Genomic DNA, 12,048 nt, shown 5'->3' on the forward strand with positions numbered 1-12,048 from the left:
AGGATCCATCCCACCACGTCTCCGTAATGACAATAAGGTCATACCCCCACAGGCGTGCACACATCTCCAGCTCCTCTTGTTTATTCCCCATACTACGTGTATTCGTATAGAAGTACTTAAGCTGATCTCCCAAGGAGGCTGGATCTCCTGCGTGCTGCCCTCCAGCCACCCTCATGCCAGCCTGTGAACCTTTTCCAGGCTCTGGGCATTTGTTGCTGCCTTTTCTGTCACTGGAGTAGCAGCAGAGCGAGTGACTGTGTTAACACATGCACAAGGGTTTGATTTAATGCTTTAGCTGTGAATATACCTTGATGAAAATCCCTTTTTGTATTCCCAACCTGTATTATAAGTGCAGTCAAAACAGTTTCTGAAATCCATGCTTACCTTTGTGCTTTGATTTTCTTCCTGAAGGAATAAAGTAAGGAAGTGGAGATCATCTCACATCTTACGTTCACCAAAATATATTGCTAATGCTTCTCCCTGAGAATTTCACACTACGAAACATTTTCTAAATACTCTTATGAAGTAACAAATTATTAATGAATCAGCCAAAATCGTTCAACTTTTTCTAAAAAATGCAGTTTGCTAACAATGAAATGTCATGGGCAGCCAGCAGACAAAGGGTTAAAACAACAACAACAACAACAACAACGATAAATCTTTTCTCTCAATACAATCAGTATTGCATTTTGAATTGAAGTTAAGGGGCAAGTACCTTAGGATTTTTTGTTTATGTAAAACCAAAGCATTAATTGTTGGTGTGTGATTTTCCTTAATACCACTTTATCTGTTTATACTAAGATTAGTTTTGAATAGTCATCATGTTAACAGCCTGTGATGGAGTTAATCATAGGATCGTTCTGTCTTATTTTGGAGAAGCTGGAAATGCAAATGGAATTAGTTTATAAAGGATCCTTCCCAACGATAATCATACAAAACCAATACCTGCATCATTCTTTTTTACATAGCCTCTTCAAGTTAAATGATCTGTTATTAATCAACACACTTAGATCTTTATAGCTGCACAACTGCTTTAATTAAAGGTGTGTTTTGTAAGGCACAATCCAAATAACTTTATAATACACAATCCAAGATGAAACTTAAAGTGATTAAGGTAAATTTTTCAGAGAAAATTGTAAAAAAAACACTAGAGAAATTGATCTATGGAGTGATTTCTCAAAAAGCAACAGCAACAAACCCCCCTCAAAAAACCAGAGGAATGTCACTTTTATCCTAGTGGTGCAAATTCCTGACTTCTAGGGTTTTCTTTATTCCTCTGAAGCCTTTGTCACCTGAGTTTATTTGAATATGTGACTGATGTTCCTTCGTTCCTAAGTGAAGTCATAGAAACTCATTTCATAGGAATAGTTTATCGAAATTGTCCTGTATTTTAGCTACACAAAACAGTAATAAGTAGTGGGAGCTCCCAGAAAATTTACAGTTTGACAAGGGTGTCTCTTTCTTGTTCAGTGATTGTCATAGCATAAAAACTTCATAACTCGGGGATTTCCACTGTGAGATCCTTTTATCTGTAATCTAAAAAAGGTTCTTCAAAATTTCCATAGACACAAATAGACAGTGAAAATGAAATATTTATTAATGTGTGTATTTATTCTTATTTTTAATTAAAAAGGAAGTTTCATTTTTTTGAATTTTGAAGACTTATATACTGAAGCTGTTGTTTTTGTGAATTACTGTAGTGTATTTTTTATTTAAGGAGTAATATTACATTGAGATCTTTTCCAGCCTTAATGATTCTATGATTCTATGGCTGTTTCAAGATTGTGAAATTGAAATAGAATATTGAAACATAATTATGAACTATTGAAACATAATTGTTTTTTATATTATATATTTGGATGAATGAAATAAGCTAGGTGGTATTTGTAACTTCACAGTGCATGTTGTAAGAATAACTGTCTGAATTTAAAAATTAGGGACTTATATAATAAAAAATAGGGACAAATATAATAAATATGTAGAGCCATGAAAGCATCCTTAAGAATGTCTTCCACTCAGACAGTGTATGCTGTAAACACCAATTCTGTGCTCTTGGGTTTTTTTGGGTTTTGGGATTTTTTTTAAAGTCTTCACAAGGGACATGTGTGTTTGATGGGAAAATCAGGTGGTACTGTAACAATGTAATTCATCTTCAATTTTTTACGTAAAGAGTATTCCACAGACTTACTGCCTCTACAATCTGCTAATTATAGAATAAGCAGTATTATAAACATTGGAAATACAGCATCTTCAAGTTTTGGTCTGCATCCTTTTTTTTTTCTGCTTCTTAGCAGAAAATGGAAAACTGCTGGAAAAAAAAATATCCTGAAATTAATTATATTTTCAGTAGAAATCATTCATAATTCAGTCTGATTTACTGTTGGTTGACATATATACTTTCATTGTATGTCTGTATCTTTGCTGCACTGCAGACAAGCTGATCTGTTCTAGGCAGGGCATGGTATAGAGAAGGTGTAGGAATGGGCTGAAGTATCCTTTATATTTGCCTTTGTATCTAGGGGAGTTGAAAATAGGCAAGAATGGAGAGATATTTTGTATGGCAGTGCACAGAATTTTGCAAGTTTAATGTGAACCCTGCAGCAATCCGATGCATTTTAGTTACTGGTAAGTTTGTTAAATTCTGTTTGAAAAATTGTTCATCTTAGAAGACCATCTTCTAATAAATATTATTTCTCCTGTGTCAACAGCAGCCTTTTTAAAAGCATAATTTTGACAACCTAGTTCTGCTGATAGAATTTTTTATGTTCAAAATCTTCAGGTTTATTTTATTTTCAGCTGCCAAGAGGATGACATAAATTGACTATCTTTAGAAATGTGGTAAAATTTCTGGATACAGTCCTCTAAATTAGGCAGCCAGTTCTCTAGAAGACTAAATGCAATACTGAGGAGAAAAGATCCATTATATCGACATGAATATTTATAGATATATGTATACACGCACACACATCAATGTTTCTTTGAGGCCAATCTGAACGTGGGGAAAGAGAAGTTTTGAAGAAGTTGGGAAAGCTTATCTGAGAATTGTTAACTGTTGGGTCTTTTCAGGCAGATGGAATGCTCTCTCGCATAAAGTATGTAAGATAGATAACATAACATGTAAAAACAGTGTTTTGTGCAACACTGTCATTTAGTATAGTTTAATTCCCTCCTTTCCTCCTTCAAACAAGGAGTTTCACCTGAATTAAGTGTAAGCAAGATTTCCAGAAAAAAGTCAGACTAAGCATGTACTGTTTTCTACCTGTCTCTGATCAGCATCTTCAGGCAGTAATAGCTTCAGGTACCGTTATGTGCAGTGGGAATTTAAAAACACTTCCATTTTTATTTTATAGTTCTTCTATCAGTTAAAATATTACAGATCTTCATTTCCTGTGTAATAATGTGAACAAAATGCTAGTTACATTTAATTAAGGTGCTAATTTTCATCACTAACATTGTCCTAACATCACTAACATTGAGGTGTGTATTCGTCTCAAACTTCATTGTGCCTCTGTGTGACTGCCAGCTGGTTCTCCTTAACTGCTGCTTTCTCTGGTACTTTGAATTTTTTTATGTGCTTGAAGGTGTAAAGTCTAATGATGCATTCACATATGCTGTGCCAAGATTTGAATTACTACATACTACAGTCAACTCTATTATTTATGGTGGCAGTCTTGGATAATGCAGAAGGATTAGAAACTAGAGTTACTGTTGCAGACCTGAGCTGACTCTGCAGAGCTGGGTTGTAGTGTCTTTATGTGTCTGTTTTGATAGATGTTAAAAGCCTTTTTGGACTTAGGAAAATGCATAGCTCATTCACAAAACTATTGGCTGTATTAATACAGTTTCCAGGAACTAGAAACACTGGCATCACTTTGCAGTGACTTGCACTGACTGCTAAGGTAGATCTATGCAGAGCTGATGTGGACAGGCAGGACTAATCAGTTCAGCCGTGCCCCACGTAAAGATGGTTGATATCTAAAAAGTGATATTTGGGCTCTATCTGCATCTGAATTAATAAACTTTGTTGATTCACTCTTTCTTGCATAGAGACAGCTTGTATGCTTCTGTGTCTGTGGCTTGGTTAAATATTAAACAGCCACTGATTATTTCTGAGTTGACTGGTGTGTTTTGTGTGTACTTATAAAGAAGAAAAGAGAGAAAAATCTTTATTGTTAGGGTGTCAGTGTGTCTTATAACTTGTCTTTGGAGTCCTAGCAGAATTTCTAACAATTGCATAGAGGTTGTACTAATACGAGATAAGAATAACTCCAGCCTATGAGTTTATATCTATGTTCGTAGAATGGACAAATAAACCGCAATACAAAGAAAGTGGCTTCTGATAAATCACTTATGGAAGTGGAAGTAGAACCTTTAAACTTAAGTCTGGTGCCATGTTCATGGTACAACAATCTTTTAAATCCATTTTAAGAATGTTTTTCAACATTTTTCGATGATAGCACCATTTACATGGAATTTTCTTTAAACTATTCATTTTTTTTAAAAGTTTCTAAATATGAAACTTCAATCCATTAAATAAGCTTCTTATGGATTGTCATGTAGTAGAAATGATGAGTATCTTAGTTTAGACGACAAATACAAGAAACTTTCAGTCAGGGTAAGAAAAAATTGATGCATATAACCTAGTTTGAAATTGATCTGACAGCTTGACAGTCTGTTTTGATAAAAGCTTTCGAGTACTGTAGATGGATATTATCTGTGTTCTTTTACTGCTGACACTCTGTGGAGTATTCTGTATGTGAATGTGATTTTAGACTGATTATTCTGACCATTCAGCAATGAAGCAAGACAAGGCATTATTTCATGTTCACAGCATGTACTTTGCCCACACTGTGTTCTTTTCGCATGGCAGCCTTGCTCACCAAATAGAGTAAATATTGTTTACCTCAGCACATTGATTATTTTTTGGTGCTGGCATGGACTAACCAATCTCAATATTTATTTCAAAGTGAAAAAATGTATTTGGAGAGCAAGCGAAACTTAACTGACCAGATGCTGTAAGTGAAGTTGAAATTTATAAAATGCAAGTTGGACATTTCCTTTGTTTTGTGTTTTCGTAGCTGCAAAAGCCACAGTTTATACCCTTGCTCTTGCCTGTGCCCACCACCTGTGTGAGAACGTTCATGGTTGCAGATATTTGTCTGTACATTTGGGAACTGCTATACCTATTTTGGTTTTAGAAGAGGAATAATGACTTTATGTATTCTGTCATCTACCTTTCTGAGATATTTGAAAAATAAGTTTAAATATTTCCTTTCTGGCGTAGATGTTTTTCTTTTAATTTCTTCCTTTCCTCTGAGATTTTCAGCAACAGATGAGTTTATTTTTGTTTCCCTCTCACAACCCAAGAGTCAATTTTGATTTTTCTCACACTGTGCATTGGTCTGTCATGTTTCCACTGTTAATTTTCATAACATAGTTTCACTTTCTTGCCGAGTCTGTCCCCTGAAGTCTTTCATATCTCTTATTTTCTAAACAGTAACCTCTTAAGAACACTCTTTTTCCCTCCCTGTGCTTTCTGAACACCTCACTTACAGACACTGCTGGGATGGGCTGCTGGGTGATTTCCGTGTGGCCTCTGGAGTCTCTCTGTGCTTTCCTAACTGGATGAAAGTGATTGTCAGCCTCTATTTTGTCAGGCCCAGGTATTATTCTTATGTTTGGTCTGGAGAAAGTATGAAGGAAGCTCTTCACTCTGCTGCTGTTCTACTGTGGTTTGTCGTGGGCATTATTGCCTGCATGCATGTTCAGCCATTTTATGCCTCATTTCTGTGGTAGTAGTGACTCTAGGGACTGAAAGTGTGGAATGAAAATATACCTAGTGGCTGCAAATTTTGCTGTTTACCATACTTAGTCTGGATGGTAACGTGGTTGGCGCAGCCCCTTCCTGCATCATTCTAGCACTGTCAGCTGGATCCCACTTATCATCTCCTGCCTCTTCCAACTGCAAAACCTTTGGCTAGAACTGCAAGCTGCAGAACTGGATATTTAAAGCCTGGGATAATGCTGGTCAAATCATGAGAGCTGATAAAATGGTTTTGCCCCTTTTCTTTGAATATGAACTCCTACTCCTACCATTGTAATGTCTAAGCAATGATTGGAGAAATTTGTCAACAGGAAATGTAAGATTTGTATTGTTTCAAGGAATTGTTCACCACTTTAAGCCTTTTTCTGTTCACTTAATAGCTGGTGAATGTTGAGAATGTAACAGATTGATTTTTCCACATTTGTAATCTGAAAAAAATGCCTGTTCTTTACCTGCAGTGCTACCCTATTGGCCTTCTTGGTTGAGCTTCTTAAGAGTTCAGTAGCCATGCAAGAACAAATGCTTGGTGGAAAAGGCTTTCTAGTCATTGGCTACCTCCTTGAAAAGGTATGTTTGGAGGTTTTTTTATTTTTCTTCTTAGTATTTCTACTGCCATTGTGGTATTTTCAATCGGCTCAAAGGACTGGTGGAATAAAATATACTTGAGATATAAAATATTTTTCATTTTTAGTACTTAGAAGTTGTCTACAGAGTCTTTTCCTCTTATTCTCTTATATGCCAGTATTCAAAGAATCAGTTTTCTGGAGTTAATACTGGTTGTCTGATTTGTGCTTTTACTTTAGATCTGTCTGTGAATAGCTTTGATGCATTTTCATTTGTGTTTCTCCACCCTCTGTCCCCAAACTCTTATTTAAGAAAGTTCTCTTGTTCCCAGTTTGTACAAGTGTATCACAGGCATGTTATAATATAGGTTTAAATTTCTCTTTTAGTGCATGTTAATAAAAATCAAGTTAATCCTCTGTGGCTCAGTTTGGAAATTGTTGAAATAGTTGCTCTGTGTCTTGAAGGAAAAAAAATAAAATAATTTCATTTCTGAAAGAAACCATTGCAAGAGTCATTCCCTTTACTTGCTTGTTTTCAGACATGATGAGCAGTTATCACAAAACTGAAGTTCAGTTCAGATGCTTCTCTTAGGTACATTACCTGCCTCCTGGCCCAAAGCCCTCATGTTACTGCAATTTAATAATCTGAAAACAAACTTCTGTCTGCTGTACTAAGATGGTAATGCACATATGGTTGAATCTCATGGCTCTAACATTCTTGAATGTCCGCTACTGTATTTTTCATTAGCATACAGTCAGTGTAACAGTCATTTGAGAAGTTACGACCAGAGCTTTGTGTTTCCAATGGTGACATTAAATAACAATCATCTCACCTTTAAAAATGTACTTAATTTTGAGGAAGAATGATAAATATTTTTTCTCATTCTGCTCCCTATGTTATTTTCAGCTAGGGAAATACATTCTTATAGTAGAAATTCTTCACTGAAGTAATACCTAAAAGCAGGTTATTTTCTATGCTTCTGTGTTTTCTGTACTAAGCAAGGGTGATTTAGCATGCCAAAGAAGTAGTCTAAGCTGTTTTTTTTTCCAGTAGTAAGTTTTCTTGTGACATAACCAGAATGAATTTACAAAGCTGTTAGCTCCAATTCTGTAAGTTATATACAGGCAGGCTAGTGAGCCCTCATGGCATCCCTTTCTCCTGAATAGACCACTGTGGTTTACACAGATTGAATATCGCGATTTAGAATTGTTGTACATGAAATTAAAAATAAAGTTTGCATACTGTTCTAATTAACACCTGCTACAATCATTAAACTCATGAGAATATTTAAAGGATTTTGATTGATTTCTGTCACAACATAATTCTTACAGCATATGCCATTTTCTGTGTTTTTCTATGATATATTCTCCTTAGCTGCAGCTTTTCAAAAGGATGTATTTTATTTTTTCAGTATCTGCTTATATTCAGTTGGCACATATGGCAGGAAAAAGTCCTTTCGTTTCCTGGCTAAGCTCAGTATTATTATTTGTAAATTATTTGTTGTTCATTTGTGTGTGATCAAATACCTCAGAGAGGACAGAAAGCGTTTTTTTTTTCTGACTTGAACTTCAAAATAACATTTTTGTTCTTATTAGTTGCAGACTATTTATTGTGAATTGTGACGTACAAACCAAAGGAAACTCAGCATCCAGGCTGAACTTGTATTACTGACAAAAGGACTTCACTTCTAAAAATAACACATCTGCATGTTCCCAGACTGTATTTACAGCATTAAAAGTAATTGGAACGTTTTTTAGGGAAGGCAAGGGGAAGGATGTTTAGTCGTTTTCCCTATTAGTTCCCTTTGTTAACTTAGGATATAAAGAAGTTTGTTAAAGTCCACATGCTATGTTACTGCATCGGAGCAGCTCTCAACAGTGATTTTATAGCATATGCTATGAAACTGAGGGACTCTCTTGAAATTTGAGGAAACCTTGATCCCAAATCTTTCAAATACCTACTTATGTTTAAGAAACAAAAGCAAGTCTACCAGTAATGTCTGTTTACATACTGAGAAACCCAATTTCGTTAAGACATGTAATTAACTGAAGAAGACTTAAGGACTTCAGAAGTTGTTCTCAAGGTACTGTGCTGTGAAATGTAGAATCCTGACTGGATTTGAATTAAAAAAAAAAAATAATAATCTTAGCTGTTGATTTATATTTTTACCTGTTAAGTGTAGCTATTAGAAAGACCATGAATATTATTAGACAGTGTAAGTTGCAGATATTTTTTCTTACTTTCCTTTCATATTCAGTGACATAAAAGCATACAAGGTTGCATTTATTTAGTAAAGAGGAGTCTGGTGAAAATACAATTTCATATTTCTACTATAACTATGTTAAGGAAGAAGATTTTTCTTTATCTCTATTCTTTCTGATTATTTTTTGGCAGTCATCTAGAGTTCATATAACCAGAGCAGTTCTGGAACAATTTTTATCATTTGCAAAATATTTGGATGGATTGTCTCATGGAGCACCTCTGCTGAAACAATTATGTGATCACATCCTTTTTAATCCTGCTATCTGGATACATACCCCTGCAAAGGTAATTGTACACTTCAATGGTGTTATGACTCTGCTACAAGTATTCTTTTATTCCGTGATACTTAGGTTTTTATTTTTTTTAATTTTAAGACATGGCAAGAGGAAAGATTTTTTAGATCATGAAGTCTATACCCTGCTTAACTATATTCTTCAATGTCTTTTATAAGTTTCTAAAAGCAGTTACATTCTTGCCTAAGATTCTGACTAACTGTGTCAAAAGACTTCTTTCTAGAAACAGAGTCCCTTTTTTGGTGCCTGTGTTACAATGTTTTCCTAAAGACGAAGCATGAAAATATATATTTTTAATTGTAAGCAAAAGATAAGTTATCTTTTTTTTTTTTTTTTTTACATTTTTGCATAAACTTTCATTTTCATTTAAATTATGTATTTTGGTTTGATAAAAACTGTGAAAAGTTATCATTCATCTCTGGTGATAATGAATTAGTTGTTTTCCTAAATAATCACAGTTGAGGAATGTGGACCAAAGTGAAAAGTGACATGGTCCTAAAATCTGATAATATGTACTTTTAGTATAAGAAGCCAAAATAGAAAATGTACCAGATAACTTATGGACTCATAGAAAATTTTGATTGGAAGGGACCTCTGGAGGTCATTCCAGTCCTGCCCTAAGTAAAGTTATTTGTAATTGTTTCTCATTTTTTTATGTCACATCCCAAGTAAATCCTAAAATACCTACAAATTAAGCTTATTAATATGTAGCTTACATTTTTTGTGGATAACTCTTTCATTCTTCAGGTGCAGCTGTCTTTGTATACCTACTTGTCAGCTGAATTCATTGGAACTGCTACTATCTATAACACTATACGTCGAGTTGGAACAGTACTACAGTTAATGCACACACTGAAATACTACTACTGGGTGGTTAATCCTGCTGATAGCAGTGGCATTACTCCTAAAGGATTAGGTAAGTACAGTGCATAAGAAAGAAATCATAAGCATTGCTTGTATAGGAAGATTTATGATGTACATGTAGGAAAGCTCCTTGGATCTGTAGACCAGGAGGTAAGTAAACAGCAACAATTGGTACCCCTGGTCAACCACAGAAGGACTATGGAAGTACTTTTGGTGCATCATACACCTTTGATGATAATTCCTTATGTTTATATGTGTTCCCAGAAGATTCCAGCTCTGGTTTTCACTCACATAGCATATACTTTTGTGGGCATACTTTAGGAAACAAATTAAAATCACTGATTGTTCTTCCATAACAGAGAGGACACATTAAGTGTGTTTCATATGCCAAAGAAAGCTTTGTGGGGTTTGAGTGATTGGTAGTGACAAGTGACCTTGCAAACAGTGTGGAAACTTCTGGTTCTCACTGCTGAGATCTCTGATGCTGTTATTTCCAGTATAATAATATTTTATTTCTTTACAGTTATAAAATAGAGATTGATTTAACTTTGCTCATAGTCATGTGCTTAGCTTAGCTCAGGAAGCACTGAATGGCAGCAACAACAAAATACAATAATACATACAGGCTAATCACTGCGTGTAACAGATGTATAATAACCAGAGCATGAAATCATTTTAATCCTATACACTCCAACCATAAAGTCATTACATTTAGCTGACTACTTGTGTAAAGCAGGGAGGATTTGGCTGAAAGTCTCTTAAAAATTAATTAGTCTAGGAGAACTTATTAATAATCTTGCTGATAATTGCTGTAATGCTGAGAAATTGAATAATTGGGGGATGTTTTAGTGCTGTCACATATCCAAATATTTAAGAATGTGACATGTATAAGTTATTGTATAGTTCTTCAATTGTGAGAGAGCTGTATGCATAGAGACTTTCTTCAGGTTTGGGTTTTTTTTATTTATTTATTAACTAAAAATGGAAGAATTCTTGTCCTCAGTTACATATCCTAATAGGCAGTGAAGTTCTAACTTGGTGAAGCTCACAGAAAGAGCTGCTGTTGGAGCTGAGAACTGATTTAAAGTTATCTCATAGTATAATATTAGACAAACAATATTCTTCATAAAATTATTAAAATTTGCTTTAAAAATGCATTTAAAAAGCACACTGTGTTTCTGGTCTCTGTTCATTTGAATGAAAAGTTTGTAGTATCAGATTATGAAAATCAACTGTGGTGGTTACTTAATGAGCTTGAAATTTTTGTCAGTGATAAAATATATTTTCCACTCACGCTTATTCTAGATTCCCTCTGACAAAATGGAACTGAGTTCATTTTTGGTACCTCTAATGAAGGTGTCTCCATCTGAGCTAGATGTCTGTTGATTATAGAGCTGGAATGCAGGAGTCATTTGCCCAAATATGGGTTTCTAGCATCATTTTAGTCTCTCTGGGGCATCCCACGTGCCTTTCAGTAGGATGCAGGTGTCCTGCCCATCCTGTGTCAAGTTTGCCAGGTCTGTCGTAAGTGTCTTGGACACCTTATGGTATGTCAAATCATACAGATAAGTCTGTTTAGGAATCTGTGTGCTACCCCTAGTTGACAGAGCCTAGAGAACTGGTTTGAAAGGTAGTTGCTTTCTAGACTCCATTGGCTACATTGATTACATTTCCATTGTCTTCAATAGAAGGTTAGAAGCAGGTCTCATGTGTTGGCCAGTATACTCTACACATCTGAAATTAGGATGGTCTGAATCCTACCCTAGGGCTGACCCTATCCAGCTTCATGCTTTCAGAGTTCTACTTTGTCAGGGACATGCTGTCGTGCTGCGTAGGTGCAGTTTTACCATCAGACAAGTTAACCATATCTGAGCTCAGTGAAGAATTAGGATGTTAAAAACTCAGCTGATCAGCTTATAATATGCACATTGTATTTCTGACTGTTGAATGACCAGCTGTTGGGAGGTAAAGTTTCCAAGTGTCAACCATATTTACACCTAGAGACCTGGGAAATTGCTCAACAAGTTTGAGACTGTAAGTTTTAGAATATTGTCTATTTGCTATTGCTGCAATTCTTTATGGGTTTTGGCTGTGGGTTTTTGGGTTTTAATTAAAGAATTCCTCTACTTCTGTGTCATGATACTAGTACCTAACAACACTTTGAAAATGTATTGCGTATTACAGACTTCCCTCTGGCTAGGCTTGCTCTTTTGTGGAAACAGTGTGACATTTCTTTCTGTA

The 12,048-nt window shown here is 35.2% G+C and overlaps 1 protein-coding gene across 1 annotated transcript in view; it reads left to right on the forward strand.

The window, feature by feature from the left end:
* Positions 1-6,282: 6,282 nt before the first annotated feature.
* NBEA (neurobeachin) overlaps positions 6,283-12,048 on the forward strand; it is a gene marked incomplete at both ends in the record, with an annotated part of 47,942 nt that continues 42,176 nt past the window's right edge. The window contains 3 exons of the mRNA XM_010075939.1: positions 6,283-6,391; positions 8,783-8,935; positions 9,691-9,859. Coding sequence (XP_010074241.1) covers positions 6,283-6,391; positions 8,783-8,935; positions 9,691-9,859 — 431 coding nt within the window. The remainder of the gene's footprint in view (positions 6,392-8,782; positions 8,936-9,690; positions 9,860-12,048) is intronic.

This window comes from Pterocles gutturalis, unplaced genomic scaffold (genome assembly GCF_000699245.1).
Source record: "Pterocles gutturalis isolate BGI_N339 unplaced genomic scaffold, ASM69924v1 scaffold5303, whole genome shotgun sequence".
Classification (NCBI taxonomy): domain Eukaryota; kingdom Metazoa; phylum Chordata; class Aves; order Pterocliformes; family Pteroclidae; genus Pterocles; species Pterocles gutturalis.